At 56.1% G+C, this 20090-nt stretch overlaps 1 protein-coding gene and 1 long non-coding RNA gene across 3 annotated transcripts in view; both read left to right on the forward strand.

Annotated features, from left to right (window-relative positions):
- LOC144379449 (uncharacterized) overlaps positions 1 to 20090 on the forward strand; it is a 707761-nt gene that overhangs the window by 26503 nt on the left and 661168 nt on the right. The window lies entirely within an intron of this gene.
- SERPINH1 (serpin family H member 1) lies at positions 81 to 9006 on the forward strand. Of its 2 annotated transcripts, XM_036082825.2 has the most exons (6): positions 100 to 225; positions 1749 to 1792; positions 4233 to 4897; positions 5281 to 5379; positions 5485 to 5717; positions 8003 to 9006. In XM_036082825.2, the coding sequence occupies exons 3-6, from the start codon at positions 4276 to 4278 to the stop codon at positions 8303 to 8305; spliced, it is 1257 nt and encodes a 418-aa protein (XP_035938718.1). In that variant the 5' UTR covers positions 100 to 225; positions 1749 to 1792; positions 4233 to 4275; the 3' UTR covers positions 8306 to 9006. The 2 variants fall into 2 exon arrangements, with proteins under 2 accessions (XP_035938717.1, XP_035938718.1); XM_036082824.2 differs by lacking the exon at positions 1749 to 1792 and having other exon boundaries at positions 81 to 225.

Genomic DNA, 20090 nt, shown 5'->3' on the forward strand with positions numbered 1-20090 from the left:
GCAGAGGGAGGGGCGGGAGCCGGGGCGGTCTGGGGGAGGTCTTTGGGTTTTTTTGGCGGAGCCGGGGCGCCCTCCGGAAGCTTTTCCAACTTTCCAGAAGTTTCTCGGGACGGGCGGGAGGAGGGGAACGCCATATATAGACCTGGGGAGCCGGGAGCGGCGGAGAGTGGAATCCGTCCGCGGCTCCAGTGGGACTCTCGTCCGGCGCCAGCCCGCCCGGCCCAGGTGAGGGCGAGGGCCGGCCTGCGCGCCGCGGGCGCTTTGGGGGTGCTCCGGGGAGTGAGAGGGGGCGGGAGGCCCCGGGGGAGGGGTTGGGGTCCAACCCAGAGCCCGCAAACCGGAGTCCCTGGCACCTTGGGAGCCGCTGGAGCGTTTGGGATCGGGAGCCTGGGGGTGGATGGTGATGGCTGAGTGAGCCTGTAGGGCTAGGGTGGGGCGGGGAGTCGGGCACTGGGAGGCTCGGAAAAAGTGCGGGGTTCCACAGAAGTATGGGGCAGGGGTGGTGATGGCAGAGAGGAAACAGTGGGGCTGGGAGCCAGGATGCCGAGTCTCGCCCCTGTGCAGGAACCAGAAGGGAGGAGATGGGGTCTAGGGCCCTTTCCAGTAGGGGTAGGAAGCCAGGCCAGCTTTGCAGTTAAGGGCGCCTCCGCCTCTGGGGCTGGGGCCCAGGGGACAGCAGGGGTGGGTGGACCAGTCTCCTGACGGGCTTGGTGGGGGTGGGGTAGGGGTGCATCTGAGCCTCCTGAAAGTAGGGTGGTAGGAAAGGAGGTGAAATAGTTTAGGCTTTTCCCCGGGCGGGGGGTGTCTTGGGCTCCCTACAGTTTGGGAGGAGTCACCAACGGTGGCTCCCTTTCTGATCAGCAGCCTGCATGTGTAGATGTTGGCAGCTAAAGGAGTAACTTGACCAGCACCATCTCCCCCACTTCCCTCCAGAGAGGGGGTGAGGAATCCGCAGGGTCCTTATCCCCCCACCCAGGAGGGGAAGGTTAGCTGACTAGAAGGCTTTGAGTCACCCGCTCTTAACTCTGTCCACTGCCGCCTGGTTCTTGGAGTAACTGCAGGGTTAAGGCTACTACTTCCAAAGGCCAGGGTACCCTGCCCCCAGCCCAGGGACATTCCTGAGGTGGCTGGAGTGGAGGAAGAATGAAACCACTTCCAGCATGGCCAGGAGGCCCGGCCCCTCCTCTTCCCGGTTTCCAGCAGGCCCCTCCGGGCTCTAGGGCCCGGATGGAGGCTGGAGGCCAGAGGAAAATTAGGGGGCCTTGGTTCCCTGGAAGTCTCTGGCTGGTACCACACCCTCCTATCCTCAGATGGTTCATCTGCCCATCCCCCCTTCCTGAGGCCTCCCGAGCCACTCCTTTTGTCTCTGGTCACCGGGATTCCCTGAAGAAATGTTTTTTTTTTTTTTTTTTTTTCTCCCTGTGTAACAGGATACCCCATCCAGGCTTCCTCAGGGGCTCTGTGGGTGCTTCTGGGAGGAAGGAGCCCTGAGCGGGGAGGCCCAACCCCCACAGATCCTGTGGGACCTGGGGCGGCTCCCTGCCCCTCTCTGGCCTCAGTTGCTCCCATTGCACAGTGTGGCAGACAGCCTCCAAAGTCCCTGTGGATCTGGGACTGGGTAAGCCTCTGTGCCGCGGGCAGTGTAGCCAGGGTCCCGTTCGGGGTTTGGGCCTTCCAGGCCCCACCTCACCACCACCCACCCCAGCTCTGCCCTAGCCCACTCTCCTCACTCTTCTGTTTTCTTTCAGAATGAAAAAGGCAGGCATTGACCTCCCTCTGAGGCAGTTTCAAGGTACTTTAGATTCCCTCAAGTGTTTGAGATCCTCTCTGGTGGACCCCCGAGAATTTGCTTCCCTTCCCCTCTTACAGAAACCCGGAGTCCAGTCTCAGCGGAGTCTGGCTAGCTGTGGGCACAGCCCTCGGCTCTCTGAGCGTGTATTTTTCCGTCCTTTGTGGGACTGTGAATCGTCTAACCGTGGCCTCAGGGCTGGGATTTCTCCTCAGGGCTGGGATTTCTCTTTGGCAACGTGGGCTGGGCTGCAGGAGGCTGCCTTGCTTGCCGTGACTTGTCTTCCTCTGTGACTGCTGCCGGGTTAACAGGGCGGCCCTCTCCACAGCCACGCATCTCCCTGCGGAGCCAGATGGGCAGACTCAAAGCCCAGGCACCCCCTGGGACCTGAACCCAGACCTCCTGCTTCCCAGGCTGGAAGCCCCCCTCTGCCGGCGGATGGAGATAATTCTGTTTCCAGCCTGCCACGTCACCTAGAGCGGGAGTGGGAGCGGGAGCGGGAGCGCAGCTGTGTGGCTGTCTGAGGAATCCCAAACTAGTCATTTGGAGCTTTCTTGCAAGGCCCCTCCCAGTCCTTTGAAGTTCTGGTTGGCTGTGGGTGGGGGCTGTCAAGATGGTGTCTGCCGCGTGGCAGGGCTGTGAGCTGGGCTCCTTGACTTTCCCAATGGGCCACTAGTGGCCTCTGCCCGGGGTCTGTGCTCTGGCATCAGCTGCATGAACTAGAGGTGATCTTTGAATAGAGTGGCCATATGCCTGTTGTCCTGGCGTAATAATTAGTAGCGCTCCCTTTCATTTTCTTAGGTATCCTTGTTTGTACAATATTCCTATGGTCATTATGGCTTTGAGGCTCCAGGCCTGGTGGGGAAGGAGCTCGGGCTGGGAGGAAGGCGGCCTGGGCCCTGGGATATATCACCTCCCCAGTCTGGACTCTGGGTAGGGTACAGGTCTTTCTGTGCCTTGCCTCCTCCTCCCACCCCTCTCCCCATGCATCCTTTGCTTCCCCTTTACACTGCACCTTCAAAGAGGTGGCAGCCCAGGGAGGGGGGACCTGCCTGGGTTCACAGGGTAGCTATAGCAGTGGGGTCTTCCCAGAAACCCGGTGCTCCTGCAGGCAGGCCGAAGTCCTGAGAGTCTTCCACCAGGATTCTGACTTTTCAGACTTTCTTGAGGACCACGAGATGGGATCTGCCAGAGCAGTGGGCTCCCAGCTCCACTAGAGTCCTTCCAACCCTTCCCTTTGCCCTGTCATCTCCTCTTCTGTCCTGCATGAAAGTGGGGGGGAAGTGTTCCATGGGGAGAGACTGTCCTGATTGGAGGCCCCAGGGAGGGGAGTGAGGCTTGTTTTAGGGGCCACTGCTACCGCTGTGATTTGGGAGGGGTCTTGAGGGCCACCCTGAAGCCCTAGAGCAGAGGGCCTGGGTGGCAGCAACTGTCAGATGGGAGGGCAGAATGGAACGTGAGGTGGACCCAGCTTCCTGCGGACACACATCTGGCCAGCCTCCGGTGAAGGGGAGGGGGTGTCATTGCTCCACCGAGCTGTGACTTACCCCTCCTCCAGTATCCTTCCTCTCAGGAAACCTATCCCCCACTCAGCTTGTGTCCTTGGATTTCCCCTTCACGCCAGGGACTGGGGAGGGCTGGGCAGGCCTGTCCCTGCTAGGACACAGGCCTTGGGCATGGAGACCTAGGCCCCGACAGCTTGGAAAATGGGGACTGAGGCCGAGAGAGGAGGGGACACACACTCAAGGTCACCCATGGGGCGAGAGAGTGGAGCATCTGGGCTCCCCCACTTAATGAGTGAGCTAACCAGTGACTCATTAACATCCCAGGGCAGAAGGAAAGGCATGGGGTGGGGGAGGAGCAGGCCTTCAGCCTGTCCCGACAGGACATCCTTTGCCCAGGCAGCTGGGCTTCATGCAGACCCTCAGTCCATCCGCCACTTTTTTCTACTGGAAAAGGGGCCTGGGGTGGTATGAGATGAGAGCTAATTTTTATGCGAACTGAGGACCCTAAGTCTGGCCAAATGGCCCTGGTTTCTGTTCGTTCCGAACAGCTGAGGCCTATTGTGTGCTAGGCCCTGGAGATACACGGGGAAACCAGACTGGCTAGATTTCCTGTCCTCTTGGAGGTCACAGACTAGTCAGGCATGGAGATAATGCATAATAAACTCATAAGACTCAGTGTTGTCAGTTCAGTGTAAGAAATCAATAGGGAGGAGATGGTGACTTGCTAGAAACCCTGTTTTGGATAAGGAGCTCCGAGAAGGCCTTAGAGAGAGTGGGCCGACTAAGACCTCGGATCTGGGCAGCTTTGAGTTAGGGCTGGGTTCCCCAGAACTCAGGGCTCTCTTGCTCCCATCTTCAGGGGACTTGGTGGCTGCCAGTAGGCTGGGGATGGTCGTCGGGGAGGAACACCCAGGGTTTCAGGGCCACCCTGTCTGCAGCCCTCACAGGTCCTCCGTGGTGCATCCAATCCGCCTCCCCGCCATGCGCTTGCTCCTGCTCATCAGCACCTGCTGCCTCCTGGCCGTGGCCCTGGCCGCCGAGGTGAAGAAGCCGGCGGCCGCGGCGGCCCCCAGCACAGCGGAGAAGCTGAGCCCCAAAGCGGCCACGCTGGCTGAGCGCAGTGCCGGCCTGGCCTTCAGCCTGTACCAGGCCATGGCCAAGGACCAGGCGGTGGAGAACATCCTGCTGTCGCCCGTGGTGGTGGCCTCGTCCCTGGGGCTCGTGTCGCTGGGGGGCAAGGCCGCCACGGCGTCCCAGGCCAAGGCGGTGCTGAGCGCCGAGCAGCTGCGCGACGAGGAGGTGCACGCGGGCCTGGGCGAGCTGCTCCGGGCGCTCAGCAACAGCACGGCGCGCAACGTGACCTGGAAGCTGGGCAGCCGCCTGTACGGGCCCAGCTCCGTGAGCTTCGCCGAGGACTTCGTGCGCAGCAGCAAGCAGCACTACAACTGCGAGCACTCCAAGATCAACTTCCGCGACAAGCGCAGCGCCCTGCAGTCCATCAACGAGTGGGCGGCGCAGACCACCGACGGCAAGCTGCCCGAGGTCACCAAGGACGTGGAGCGGACGGACGGCGCGCTGCTGGTCAATGCCATGTTCTTCAAGCGTGAGTCCGGAGGGGAGGGGCTGCCGCTCAGCACGTGGTGCCCAAATGCCTGACAGGTGTCAGGGCGGAGGGCGGTCGCAGCGGTGGCTGAGCTGGGGGTCCTCCTTCGGAAGGAATTCCCTGTCAAGTGGAAAGAGCCAGGCCCTGACTGTAGAGAGCCCTAGCTTCCGGCAGCATGTCCTGGGGCCAGCACCCCGGTCCCCCAAAGCTGGGAGCATGTACTCTGGGGGCTGGGTGCTCAGAGGGGAGGTGGGCTGCAGCTGAGCCCCAAAGACTGGAACGAAGGCCTGTGGCAGAGAGAGAAATCCAGGGGGTGCAGTTGGGGGGGTGTGTCCCAAGCGGGGGTGCCTGTTTCTGACCCTGTGTTCTGCTTCCCACTACAGCGCACTGGGACGAGAAGTTCCACCACAAGATGGTGGACAACCGAGGCTTCATGGTGACCCGTTCCTATACTGTGGGTGTTACGATGATGCACCGCACAGGTGGGTGCCTGCGGAGCCGTGGGCCGAGCCGGGGGTGTGGGGGTGCTTGGGGCCTGGCCTGTCCCCAGCCCAGCATGCCCAGCGGCTTCTCCGCTCTCCTCCCAGGCCTCTACAACTACTACGACGACGAGAAGGAGAAGCTGCAGATCGTGGAGATGCCCCTGGCCCACAAGCTCTCCAGCCTCATCATCCTCATGCCGCACCACGTGGAGCCCCTGGAGCGCCTGGAGAAGCTGCTGACCAGAGAGCAGCTGAAGACCTGGATGGGCAAGATGCAGAGGAAGGCTGTCGCCATCTCCCTGCCCAAGGGTGTGGTGGAGGTGACCCACGACCTGCAGGTGAGGGGGGGCCCCACTTGGGGGCTGCAGGGCCTGGGGGAGAGGGCTGCTTGGGGCACCCATTCATCAGCTCAGCACGTCTGTCCTGAGTCTCTGTGGGTGTCCGGGCAGGACTGGGCACTGCTCGGGGAGGAGGGTTGGGACCTGCCCCTGGGAACATGATGATGACATCGGTAGCTAAATACAATTGGGCGCCTGCTGTATGCTAGACGCTCTTCTGAGCACCTCACGTATATTAAACTTTTAATGCTCAAAATAGCTCTGGTAGGTAGGACTATCAAGCTCTTTACAGATGAGGAAACGGAGTCTCAGGAAGGTTAAACAGCTGATCCAGAGTCACACAGACGGTAGCTCAGGGGTCTGGCACCAGGCCGCCCTGATCCTGTGCTGTGCCGCCTCGGAGAGTCTGAGGTGCCCCCAGTGGGGGGCTGTTCGAGCCGACGGTCGACCCCCGCGCGGCAGTAAGGCCAACAATGGCCGTCAGCCGTGCGGCCCTAGCCATGACTGGAACCGGAATCCGTGCGCTCAGTAGTATTGTCCCCTCATGACCACCCTGGGTCTCCCGAAGCCGGGGCTTGCTGAGGCCACCCTGGCTAGTTGGTGGTGGCGCTGTAGTCAGCCCTCAGGGCGGCCTTTTTGTCAGTCGGGAGAGACTTTTGTACCTGCTCCGAAGGGGAAGCTTTTATCTCTGTCCTGCCTTGGATGCCGGAAGGGGTTCCTTGGCAGGCTTCTCCCTCACAGAACTCACTCAGACTCACTGCTGCCGCCATGGACAGAAAGCTTGAGATGAAATGGGGCGTGGGCTCCACGCCACAGGCTCGTGGCACTTGTGTGGATTGAGCTGCGCTTTCCAGACGGGCGCCATCCCTGTGTCCTGGGCCTGTCCCAGGCCGTCCCCAGCTCCTCCTCCTGCAGTCGCTGCTATCTGACTCCATTGTCCCCTTTTTTCTCCCGTGTCTTCCTGGAATCCTGGGTGGACACACCAGGCCGGGGGGTACACTGAGTTGGGAAATGTGATGCGTGTGACTCGTATAGGGTCACTGGGACTGGAATCGCTGTCTCGGGACCCCCTGACCCTCAGGACCCCGGATCAGGTGCCCGTTTGGCCCTGCCGGGGAGGTGGGCTGTTCTGCAGAAGCCCGAACTCCGGGGCTGCTGGTGACTCAGGCGGCAGTCCTCCACGGCTGCGTCTTCCTCACTGAGAGCCAGGGAGGGTGTGGGACCCAGGCCCTGCCCTGGGAGAGCTCTGAGCCAGGGGCAGGAGACAGACAGGCCTAGACACGGAAACAGAGAGAGGCTCTGGTGCTGAGCCGCAGGGAGGCAGGGCTGCAGTCTTGGGGAGAGGGAAGGCTTCCTGGAAGACGGGGTGCTTAAAGCACCCCACCAGGATGCGGGTAGGCCATCGAGACACCGTTGTGGGTGCCGGTGGTTCATTGAGGCTGTTGGATAGGGAGTGGGGTGAGGCATGCTAAGGGGTGAGGCCGAGCTGCAAGCATAGCTCACGTGTGAAAGAGCTTGTACTTGGCTTCCAGGGCCTCTGCAGAGCCACGGAAAGTGTGTGTGTTGGGGCGGTGCATGTTTGCGGGGGTGTGTTTTAATTTTTTATTATGGAAATATATAAAAATATATTAAAAATAGATCAGTGTAATGAGCCCTCATGTATTCATCACCCTGCTTCAACCATCATTAACTCATGACCAGTAACGATTCACCTGTACACAGCCATTCCTCCCCCGTCAGATTATTTTGAAGCAAATCCCAGGCATGTATCACTCTGGACAGGTTTTAAGCCCCAAGGTTATTTGGTCATAGCTATCCTTAGGTAAGTCTTTCTCACATTTTGAGTGTGCCAAGAATTACCTAGAGATTTTGTTAAAGAAGGTTCCCGGGTCCACCCCCAGAGATTGTGATTCAGTGGCTCTGGGAGGGAGTGGGTCAGGAAATGTGTGTTTTCTATAAGCTCCCAGGTGGTGCCCAAACTGGCTGCCCACGACCCCTACTTTGAGAAGCACTGACCCAGATTGCTCGCCAGGACCAGGGATAAATTCTGCCTTTTCCCCAAGCCTCAGTTTCCTCATCTTTGAAGTGGCGATTAGAAGCTCTTGGAAGGTTGTCGTGAGAGTGAGGAGGCAGTGGTCCGAAGGACCCACATCACGTCTAGCACACAGAAGGGGACCGGGGGGGGACAGACAGGGTAGGAGGTGATGGGTGGTGTGAGCAGAGGGTGAGGGTCTAGGAGCCTTGCCCGTCGTGGCCTCACCTGGCACCCCCCCTTGGTCCCACAGAAACACCTGGCTGGGCTGGGTCTGACCGAGGCCATCGACAAGAACAAGGCAGACCTGTCACGGATGTCAGGCAAGAAGGACCTGTACCTGGCCAGTGTGTTCCACGCCACCGCCTTCGAGTGGGACACGGAGGGCAACCCCTTCGACCAGGACATCTACGGGCGTGAGGAGCTGCGTAGCCCTAAGCTCTTCTATGCTGACCACCCCTTCATCTTCCTGGTTCGAGACACCCAGAGCGGCTCCCTGCTGTTCATTGGGCGCCTGGTCCGGCCCAAGGGTGACAAGATGCGAGACGAGCTGTAGGGCCCCGGGGTCACGGGATGGCAGGAGGCAGCCGAAGTCTCCTGAGACACATGGGTGCTATGGGGGGGAGCTGAGGTACCGACCTTGGATGTTCCATGGGGTGGGGGTGGGGAAACAGAGCAGGCTTCCTGTGTGTCTGAGCAGATCTTCCCAGGCAGAATTCACTCTGCTTGGACGTGGGCCCCCAGATACCATGATGGTGAGCCCAGACACCCCACATTCTGTGGGACCTGGGGCAGTCGTTGTGTCCTGCCCTCAGAGTCCTGGGATTAAGCCTGCCTCAATCAGTGTTCATATTTATAGCCAAGTGCTTTCTCATCTGTGAGATGGAATCGAGCTAGGGGGGTTCAGCCCAGCCCTGTGGAGTGGGGGCCCTCTTTCCCTGACCCTACCATCACCTCAGCCCTCTCTCCAGCTCTATTCCAATCCTCTCCCAATTCCCGTCAACTCTAAAATGAGGTGCTGCAGCCCCTGGCCCAGGCACCCCCACAATGGCCCTGGCCCCAGAGAGGGGGATCAGGAACTAGCTCATGGGGGGGCTTGTGGGCAGACTCTGGTCAGGCATCATGGGGATGAACTTTTTTTTTCTCCTTTTGTAGATGTTCAAAGTGGGGAGGGCAGGGGGAAAATGAGCCTTTGTTGCTGTCAAACCAAGAACTTATTTGTACAATTTTTTTTTTCAATAAAACTTTTCCAGTGAAGTTTTTTTGGAGCATGGAGGGTGATTGGATCAGAGATTCCCAGGTCATTCTTCCCAGGGGACAAGGGTTGCTTCTGTGGAGCCAGGGCCCATCTCGGGCCCTGAAGTGCCGGCAGGTGACTGCAGGCCTGGTCTACACCGACTCGGGAAATTTGGTTCCGGCTACCCTGGAGAGGTGGCTGCAGGGCTGGAATGGAAGTGCTGGGCCTGGAGCCCAGGGCTTTCCAGAGTTGAACGCCGGGCGTCCAGTCTATAACCCCCTAGCTTTCCACTGGAAGCTGACCTCGTCCATATCCAGGGCCAGACTACAAGCTCGGGCTGCCTGACTGGGCAGGGCTTGGGCAGGAAGGAGCTGGTGGGAGCCTGGTTCTATTCGGGTTTGTAGCAGGAGAGTCCTCACACCCGTTCCCTCTCATGGTCCTTGGGGCTCCCGACACCATAGCTAGGGAGGGACAGGGTGGGGGGGATGCATGGGACAGAAGACCCGTGGCAGAGGAGTGGAGGAAACTGGATTTGATCCGCATCTCTGCTGCTTGCTGGCTGTGTGATCTTGGGCAGATCACTCCCTCTCTCTGGGCACCTCTCTGGCTTCCCTCTTCCAACAACTTTGCCCTGGGTTTATTGTCCAGGGAAGGAGTCCCTGCCTAGCTGGACAGCACAGCTGGGGTCCTGCCACGATGTGAATGGGGGCTGCAGAAGGGCCAGTGGCCTCCCTCCTATTAGTACCACCACAGAATGGTAACACAGCTGTCAGAGCTCTGGCTCTGTCCTGTGCTGTGGGCCCAAGAAATTAGATCTCTGCTCTCAAGGGGCTTCATTTGGAGGTGGAAACTTAGAGTGACAAGTGGGCTCACTCCTCACTTTTCCAGTGATCATTCTGTTCCCAGACTTGCCACACTTATCCCCTGCCTCAGGGCCTTTGCACTAGCCCTTCTTTCTGCCTGGCAAGTGGTTCTTTGCCAAGGGTGCTTTATTTGTCATCCAGAACTCAGCTTGAATGTCATTTGCTCATCAGGGCCTTCCCTGATAACCCAATATAAGCAGCTCCTCCCCTACCTCAGTTTCTGTACTATGTTTTCTCATTTTACTGACCCTTTAATGCTGTGAAATTTTCCACCTATTGACACATTCACGGTCTGTCCCCACTGCTAGAGTGGAAGCCCCACCAGAGTAGGGACCATGTCTTGTTCACCTGTATGTGCTGCACCTGGATTCAGCATCATATACACGTAAGACACTAACGTATCTGCTGATTAAGTGAAGCGGCTGTGCTCAAGGGTGCGGGGGCTGTGGGAGCACAGAGGGAAGCCATGACTGCCATGGGGAGATAAGGAAGGCGCCCAGGAAGAGGGGACATATGGGCTGCCTTGAAGGGTGAGTTGGTATTTTTTTTTTTAATTAGAATAATGATTTAAATATCAGCTGGTACTACCTTTGCATTTTGCTTCTAACATCATGTTTGTGCCAAATGCTGTGTTGGTCACTTGATATATATAATTTTATCCAAACCTCTTTGCAGCTTGGCTAGGTGGGAATTATCCCTGTGTTAGTGGTGGGATGACCGAGGCCGAGGGAGGTTAAATAACCTGCCTGAGGCCCCACAGCACGGCCAGGGGGGTTGAGCTGGGATTGCTTCTGGTACTTTGGCTAGTTCTCCCTCCATGCCACCCAGGAAGGGCAGGAGAACTCGCCAGATTCTAAAGGTGCATAGCCCTCTTCCAGTCTATATACGTCATCCCACTTTCTCCCCACAATAGCCCAGTTAGGTGGGAAGTCATCCTAATCCTACAAGCGCAGCTCAGAGATGGGCAGAGACTAGACGAGGACTCAGGACTCCTGGACCCAGAGTTCAGCCTGCAACAGCTGGGAGCTCACAGTGAAAGAAACCAGGTCTGGGTGTGGGGGCCACCCCGATGACACAAAGGGGGCCCTGAGGCCCTGAGGCCACTGGCTGCTGGGAGGTGGTGAGAGGTCTGTGCTCCTGCCTCACAGTGAAGGGTGGAGTCGCTGGTGTGGAGGTTGGCAGAGGGGGACAGGTCAAGGGTGGGCTGGGGCCGGACACCAGGTCAGTGCCTCCAGTGGCCCATCCAGGTCCTGTGTGGAGCTTTCCAATGGAGGCCACTGGAGGGAGGTCGTGTAATTCCCACCATGCTGCTTGTTAAAGTCACCGAGAGAGGACTCTGCTGAATTGTGGGGGTCCTGGATGTAGGGCAAGGGTGGGGAGATGGGGAGCGCTGACTACATGCCTGGCCCTGCTGTGGATGATCTCATTTATTCCACAGAGTTTCCCTAAGGGGTAGCTACTATTTATCCCATGTTACAGACAAGAAAACTGGCTCAGAGAGGTGAAGTGGCCAGCCCAAGGCCACCTAGCAGGTCAACGACAGGGCCTGGCCTCTGGAAACCCAAGTCTCCGGGCTGCAGAGGAGTGGTCATGGACAGGAGGCACGAGTGCCGCCCTTGACAGTCACCAGTGGGATTCCATGTGATCCTAACCCCAGCCCTGCGGCACAGAGCTCATTATCCTGCACCCGTGGAAGAGGAAACGGACCCCAGTTGAGACCTTGAGAACAGGCCCTGGTCTGCCGGTGTCCTGCTGCATCCTAGACCCAGCACAACGCCTGGTGCAGAGGAAATGCCTAAGAGATGCTCACTCAGAGGATGTGGTCCGGTGGGTGCTTGGTGCTTGGCGGCTGAGGCATTGGAGCCTCACAGACCTGACCTGTGGCCCTGCATCCTGGCTTTTCCCTGGCACGATGGCCTCGGCATTCCGAGAGGATGAAGGCAGGAGCTAACGCCCTGGGGCCCAGCATCATGTCACCTCCATCACATTCTGTCAGTCAAAGCAAGTCGTGAGGCACGCCCAGATCCCAGGGGTGAGGAATAGACTCCATCTCTCGATGGCAGGAGCAGCAAAATAGCATGGGCGTGTTTTCAGTCTACCCGCCAGGGGCAGACAGTTCTCCTCATGCCCCAGTCCCCTTGTCTCCAGTCCCGCAACGGGAGTTCGATGCTTACCTGCCTCAGGGGGCTAGTTCCGGAGTCAAGTCCGGAAGGAGGAAGTGTGCCCATCCAAAGCATCGCAAGACTTTGCTAATTTCCATCAGCACAAAATCTGGAAGACATAAGTGGGAACGTTTTCTGTCGGTGCTAGTCCATGGAGGGAGAAACATCATTTCATCGGCCTGAATTAATTAATTAATTAATTAATTTTAAAGATTTTTATTTATTTATTTGACACAGAGCGAGAGAGAGAGCATAAGCAGGGGGAACCACAGGCAGAGGGAGAGGGAGAAGCAGGCTCCCCGCTGAGCAGGGAGCCCGATGTGGGGCTCGATTCCAGGACCCCAGGGTCATGACCTGAGCTGAAGGCAGATGCTCAACCAACTGAACCACCCAGGCGTCCCCTGAATTTATTTATAATACAGGATACGTTTACCTGAGATCCTAGATTCAGTGTGCCAGTTGGAGCAGCGAGGGGTGGTTTTCTTAGCTGGCTGACTGAACCCCAGATTCAATCGGGAACTGTGCTTCATTGATGTTGAAATGCCAGGAATTTCTTGCTTTAAATAGAGGAAGGAACCCAAAGACTAAGGGAGGGAGGAAGGTTGAGGTGGCTTTACCCCGTGTGACCCACTCACATACCCCCTAGCCAAGTTTCACACTCTTGACTTCCTCTTACAGAGCCTGTAGGAAACTTCCTTCAGCAAGACACTGGGAACTACATTAGTGAGGGGAGTGTCTTGGAAACATGATGTGCTACTTGTTCTCTGCAGGCTGGGGATGCTGGCAAGACATGCTGCCACAGAAATGGGCTCCATAATTTCAGTGGAAATGCTGGGGCCCCAGGAGAGCTGAGCACACACAGCAGCACTTGGCCTTCTGGAACATCAGACATCAGGCAGTGATCAGAAGGGTCTAACTCACAGATATCTTCAGCAGAGGTTAATTGTTCCAAGGTCAAATAGGACAAAAGGGACCAAACAGGCAGCCTCTAAGTCCTCCTTCATCTGTGTAACAGAAGCAACAAAACAATAAACAAACAGACCCTTCCAGGTTGGGCTATGGAAGTCCCACTTGAGCCACTATGAGAGAGAGCCTCAGTTCTCCCCCGGCCCAAAGCCCCTTGAATGGAAGAGGGGCCAGTATGCTTGAGAGTGAACCCTTCAATGACACCCAGACACATACTGTAAATCTTTCCTGGGCCATTTGCCAGAGAACTGTGCTCTGTGAAGGGAAAATACACAGACTTTTCAGGGATTAGCAGACCTTGAGTCTATGTAATGCTAATTTCTGAGGACACAGAGAACCACTGTGTAGGGGCTCAAGTGGGTCAGGTGGTCATTGGAGTTTGGACCCAAGTCCAGGCATGCTGCACCCAGTCAGACTCTGGACTCGTCCTGGAATTATTTTCTTAGTTTCAGGGTGAACAATTGAAATTTATAGGCGGAATTCACCCATGACTCTCCAGGCCTATGGAATAAGGGTCATTCTCGTAGAAAGGGACAAGTGGAAACCCCTGGAACGTCCCCTTCTTACCAACCAGTAGACTGAAACAATAGTTCAACTCCAGGAGAATCACAGAAATTCATGCCGCCATCAAAGACTTGAAAGTGGCAGGGGCGGTGTCTGTCACGTGTCCCTTAACTCGCTGGTGTGGCCTGCGCAGAAGGCACGGGGCTCAGAGAGTGACAGGGAGCTAGCAGGGGCTTACTCAGATGCTGATTCCAGTTGCAGTTGCTATTCCAGGTGCGTAGGTTTTGTTTGTTTGTTTGTTTGTTTGTTTGTTTTGGTGGAAGCAAAGGTACATTTTTTTTGTCACTTGATGTGAAACTATGTATCTGAAACTAATTTTTTTCTCTTCCTCTATAGAGAACACCAGAAGCAGTTTTCTTTCTCCTGGCAGAGACAGCAGCACAGATTTCCCATCTTGTTTTGAAACTTGTCGAGTTGCTGGTTCTCTGCTGTGATTTAATCTTTGGGGATTTTGATTATCCTCCCAAATTACAGGACAGCATACTTGTCTGCTACATCGATTACAGAACGTTCCTAGGATTTGGAGAGTGGAAAGCAGCAGGTACTTTAGATGCATGGGTAAGGTACAGATGTGCTGAGAATGGGAGATAAATCCCATCAGAACATGGAGGCCCGCCACCCGAGTGAAGTTTCTGGGTGGTCAGTGGTCACGATTACTAGTATTAGGATTCTCCGTAGAAACAGAATCAATAGAAGATACATATATATGTGGTATGGTTATAGGTATAAATGTATGTAGATAGATATAGATATAAAGAGATTTATTATAAGGAATTGGCTCACACAATTATGGAGGCTGAGAAGACCTAAGATCTGCAGTTGGCAAGCTGGAGATCCAGGAGTCAATGATATGGTTCCAGTCCAAGTTCGAAGGCCTGAGAAGCAAGTGAGCTGATGGTGTAAGTTCTAGTCTGAAGGCAGGAGAAGACCAATGTCCCATCTCGAAGACAATCAGGCAGAGAGCAAATTCTCCTTTACTCAGCCTTTTGTTCTATTCCGGCCTTCAACAGATTAGATGAGGCCCACCCACACTGGGGAGGCAGTCTGCTTTGCTCAGTCCACAGAGTCAGTTGTTAATCTCATCCCTCACAGACACACTCAGAATAATGTGTGACCAAGTATCCTGGCATCCTATGGCCCAGTCAAGTCAACACATAAAATTAGCATCACATCCTGCAAAGGGAAAGAACTTGCTGTGCTTTCGTCCCCTTAGTCGTAGTAAGAAAGTACACTTGCTGGGCTTCTGTGTATGGGGGGAGGCAATCTATGTTACATTTCGGGGTGCCGTCTGATGCATTTACTGAGTAGCCTGTAAGCAGCCTGCTTTGAGAGGGGCCCAGAGCAGGAGAAGGCTTTCAGGTGGTCCAGGCGGAAGGGCAGGCAGCTCTTCCAATAGCTTCAATGACCCCAGAGGGATTCAGGTGTCTGCAGCAGAGGAGGGCGATGTTCGAAGCCTGACAGAAGAACCACAGTGGAGCACCCAGGATTTAGGAGCAAATTCAGGCTCTCCTTGGTGAGCAGTTTTTTTCCTTTTGAGGAAGAGCTCTTGGCTTGTTGCTGGGCCTAGCTGAGAATGGTCCCTGTGTGGGAGGCACCAGCAACTCTAAAGTATTTAACGACTGTCACCCGCAATCATCGATTTCCTCAGAATACTTGAGGTGTATGTGCTCAGTGATCGCTACTTGGGATGTCAGTGAGTCACGCATCAGGGTGAAAACACACTCTGTTTCTCTCCTTCTTCCTCCCTCATTTCCTAGAATCAGCCTCCTGTTTCTTCCACTCCAGAGATTCTGCAATTGCCAAGTTCACCGGTGATCTCTTTACGGCTAGTACAATGGGTACTTTAAAAAAAAATTATTTTGGAAATAGGGAAAATTTCAAGCATACACTAAAGTTGAGAAAATAGTATAATGAACTTCATCACAAAACTTCAACATGTATTGACATCCTACCCATTTTGTTCAGTGGACACTTCTTAATCCACATGGGAGGGAAGCACTCCTGGTCCCTGATCCTGTCGGCCTCTTCCTCCCTGATGCTTTCCCCGAGGCAACATTCTTTTCTAGTTCTTCTCTGACCTGTCTGCTGCTCAGCGGCAGCCTCCCCTCAGGGCCTCCTTCCTCTCCTGTCCCTTAAATGCTGGTGTTTCCTGAGGCTCTATCTTAGATCCTCCACCTCTCACTTTCCACACTCTGCCTGGGTAAACACACCCTCTCTTGTGGCCTCACATGCCTTCCCAGGGCTGGTGAGACCCAAATCTCAATGAGGTCCCCATCTCTGCCTTCATTCCAGACCCCTGTCCAAGGCTGAGACCACTATATCCAGAAGGCTCCTAGCCACCCCTCCCCGGCTGTCCCACAGGTGTCTCCCGCTCACATGTACTGAACTGAGTCCATCCTCCTGCCCCAACCTGCTGTTTCCTGGATATCCACTCAACACATTGGTGTGTAAGAAAAAATGGAAGGTTTGGAATAAGCAAAGAAATCACTGCTATAATAAAATAATGGACAATAACAAGTGTTGACAAGAATGTGGAGAAATTGGAACCATCATACGTTGCTGGTGGGAGTGTGAGATGCCCCCCAAGAATCAGGTCTAAGCCCATTGAGGATGTTATAGTGGTCTGCTTGAGGAAAAGGGATTAAAGTGTAGGTGCTTTGGGGGCATCTGGGAGGCTCCGTCGGTGAAGCGTCTGCCTTCAGCTCGGGTCATGGTCTCAGGGTCCTGGGATCGAGCCCTGCATCGGGCTCCCTGCTCAGGGGGGAGCCTGCTTCTCCCTCTCCCTCTGCCCCTCCCCGCCTTTTGTGTGTGTATAAGCTCACACACACTCTCTCTCAAATAAATAAATAAAATCTGAAAAAAAAAAAAGTGTAGGTGCTTTGATGGATGAGGAGGTAGAGTGGCCTGACTTCAGAAGGGGGTGGGTGTGTGTAGAAAGGGCAGGGAGCTGGGAAGCTGAGGGATGGGCTACAGGGGTGCCCAGAGAAATGGCATAAACATCACTCAATCTGGGCAGGCTTTGGGAGCTCCCAGCCAAGCATGGTCTAGGGGCCTGGGGCCACCAGTGCCTGCCTGGCTGAGGCTGGAGGCAGCTGCCGTGGTAGCCTGGGTGTCTTCCTCTCAGGACGGCCTGAGCCTCCTGGGTCTGTGACTGGCCCCAGGGACAGGGGCAGGCTCCTGGTAAATGACTAAGAGTAGAGTTCCTGCCAACCCTGGCAGCGAGAGCAGGGGACTCCAACTAGATTTCATTTGATTTATCAGAATAAAGAAATGCACATTTCTCGTGCCCTGAGTGCCATGATGTAATTCACATACAGAATTACAAATCGTGATAATTACGAGGTATAAAGGGGATGGCCATAGAGAAAGAGGGCACATGCTCTATTTACTTAGCAGGTAGAGTGGACATGTCTTAGTGTTGGATTGGAAGTGGAGGGTTGGAAATTGGTGCAAAAAACCAAAAACAAAAACAAAACTAAACCCCAAAACAGAACAAAACCCTGAAGATTTCCAGGTTTCTGAGAACTGGGTCACTCAGGGTCCATTCTCCTTCCCTTTTCTCTAGATGACCCGTCCTGGCCGGGACAAAGACTACCAATAGTACTGCCCCAGTACCACCAGGCCCCTGTCGCCTCCTGTGGATCCACACGCACTGTGTCCTCGTCCCCCACCGTGGAGTAAGGTGCCTCCGCTTCGCGGGCAGCCGGCAGGTGTTAAAGCCGGCGGGTCTTTATCACTTCGTGGCAGGAGTAAAATCGCAGCCTGTCCCCGGATCAGCCACCAGGGGCTCCAGTGAGGCCTCGGCCCAGCTCCTAGAGGGCCTCCAAGACCGGCCTTGAGGTGGCACCCCCCAAGGCGGGGTCCTCGCCCACGCGCCCCAGGTTTCCTTCTCCCACCCCCAGCAGGTCCCCCCCTCCCAGGGCCCCGAGGCCTGGCTGCAGGGGACATGCGGTCAGCTGCTGCCTGGGGCCAGGGCTCACGGAGGGGGGGACCTGCTGAGCCCCAGGGTGAGGTGGGATCCCTGGCTGGAAATGTTCCAGCCAGGTTCTCGGGCCCTTGGGCCAAGTCTGGGCCTCTCTGGACCCAAGTCTCAGATCCGGGCTCCGATGCAGGCCGACCTGGGTTTGGCCCTGGGCTGGAACGGGAGCCTCCCCTTGCAGAGAGCCCCCTAACCCGCCCCATCCCTCCTGGCCTCCTCAGCGGGCGCCCCAGACCCTTTGGGGGTGCACGGTGTTGGTGCCCGCAGAGTGGCGGGCAGCGGGGTCCCTCCTCTGGATTCGCGGTGCGCGGTGCAGCGGCGGGAGGGAAGACAGATGGAGGTGCCAGGTGCTGGGGAGGGGCCGGGAAATGGCTGCAGCTGGGAAGGACCAGGCCAGGAATGAAGTCCGCTTCTGAGAAGGGCCAGAGTCCAGTTCATTTCCTGCCTTTTCGGGCCCCAGCCCTGGCCGGGAGGCCTTAACCCTCACCTCCCTCCCTGGGCCCTCTTCCCATGCAGTGGAGAGCCGGCCGGTGGGGTCTAGGCCGGCAGCTCAGCCCTGGGCGGGGGCTTTCAGTCGTCGGGGAGGGCTTTACAAGTGAGGAAATTGAGGTGGTTGGCGCTGGGTTGGAGCCCAGGTCGGCCTGCTCCCCAGCTGAAGCTGCTAAACCCAGCAGCGGCCACAGCCGGGTCCTCATCTGCACTCTCTCTCAGCCCTGGACACAGGGCATCACAGGCCTGGCAGCAAAGGCCCCTGGTTTCTTCTTACAGCTTTGGGCCAGCCTTCCCAGCTTCCTTTGTGCATTTCTTGTCCTACCTTTTAAAAGTCTCCAGAGCTTTGGACTGGGCCCACTTCTCTTCCGTTGTGACCCTGTCACTGGGAGAGCTTAACCTCCCCCAAGTGGGGCTCACTCCCAGGCAGCTCTTCCTTCAGAGCTGGAGCCCTGGTAGCCTGTGGAGTCCTGGACGTCTGCCCCTGGATGTTCCGTGTCTCTGAGGTGGCCCCGTCATTGGCCTGGCCCGTGGGGGTGTGTGAGTTATGAGACTGGGTGTGTGGGTCAGAGGGAGAACGGAAAGGAGGAAGGTTTCCACGCACAACACTTCTTTCACCTCAGTGTGGCCTTTCTGGTCTGCAGGGCCCCGACTCTGAGAACTCGTATGGCAGCAAGCTCTTATGTGGGCCGGGAAGAATCGTGTGTGTGTGTGTGTGTGTACGTACAGAGATTTCTGGGAGCAGAAAACCCTGGTGCTGTTGGGAGTGGGCTGAGGAGGCCAGCCTGTGGCCAGTTGCTCAAAAAATTGACTATTTGGAAGTCATCAGTACTTCCTGTGATGGCTTCTCTGTTAACAACCCAGCTGAGCTACTTTAAAAAGAGACCTTTAAAAGAGTTTAGTGTCCATAATGGGTCTTAAAGGCCCTAAGGGGGTTGGAGTGCTCCTTGGGAGTTGGCTTTAGTGGGGGCAACGGGTAGAGCTCCCCCGACGCCCCCAGGCCCCTGAGGACTCTGAGGTTATCGTGGCCCATACAGCGGTGTCTTCATAGGACCCATCTCTGACCAAGTGGAGCTTTGGCCCTGGGGGTACCCCGGTGTTCTTCCCCAGCCTGCCTCCCTCTCTCAGGTCCTCAGATTCTGAGAACTGGTCACTTCTGCCTGGTCCCAGTTTTATGCCACACCCCTTGGTCAGCTGTCATGCAATCTGGTTTCTTTGATTCAGGGACTCCCGGAAATGGCTTACCCCAGCCCTTGTACCCACACCCCATGATACCCCAGGCTGTCTGTACTCCATGGCCACTCTCTCCGAGAAGCCTTCCTGGCTGCCCCCACCAAGTATTCTCTCTTCACTGTCCTCTCATAGCCACGCCTCTAGCTGTGTCCTCGGGCCTCATCCCACACCACCTTTTATTCTCATGAGACCGAGACTTCTTTACCACTGTGACTTCAATGCGCAACACTGAATGAGACAAAGTGGGTGCTAAGGAAAAGTCTGTTGCGGGTATAAATGAATGAGGAACCTCAGGATTGTTTTAGAAGCCTTGGCTGGGCTGTCCCGGATATTGAGTGGGGATTAGCAGATGTGAGGTTCTACCTTCACGAGTGTCCTGGGACTCTCTGATCAGAGGCCTGGTTTTCTCAAGAAGCATGACCTCTGGGGGCGCCTGGGTGGCTCAGTCGGTTAAGTGTCTGCCTTTGGCTCAGGTCATGATCCCAGGGTCCTGAAATCAAGCCTCACGTTGGGCTCCCCTCTCAGTGGGGAGTCTGCTTCTCCCTCTCCCCCTGCCCCTGCTCGTGCTGTCTCTCTCTCTCAAATAAAGAAATAAAATCTTAAAAAAAACACAAAAAAGAAGCATGACCTCTGGATGAGTTCTGAGCCCTTGGCTAACGACTGTCACCCAGAATTACCCGGGGCCAGCTGGGTCCCTGTTCCTCTTTCCTCTGTGGGCTCTACTCTGACCAGTCCAGCCTGCTGCGGTCTGGTATCTGTTCCTCGGCTTTCATGGGACCCAACCTGTGAAATGATAGAAAATATTGGTCTCTGTCCCTGGTTCCTGGCGCAGAGCTCCTAAAACTCTT

Source organism: Halichoerus grypus, chromosome 11 (assembly GCF_964656455.1).
Source record: "Halichoerus grypus chromosome 11, mHalGry1.hap1.1, whole genome shotgun sequence".
Taxonomy (NCBI): Eukaryota; Metazoa; Chordata; class Mammalia; order Carnivora; family Phocidae; genus Halichoerus; species Halichoerus grypus.

Coding starts and splice junctions, on each gene's coding strand:
- SERPINH1 (XM_036082824.2), top strand. CDS start 4,276: ATGCGCTTGCTCCTGCTCATCAGCACCTGCTGCCTCCTGGCCGTGGCC. Junction 4,898..5,280: donor CAATGCCATGTTCTTCAAGC/GTGAGTCCGGAG, acceptor TTCCCACTACAG/CGCACTGGGACGAGAAGTTC. Junction 5,380..5,484: donor TACGATGATGCACCGCACAG/GTGGGTGCCTGC, acceptor CTCTCCTCCCAG/GCCTCTACAACTACTACGAC.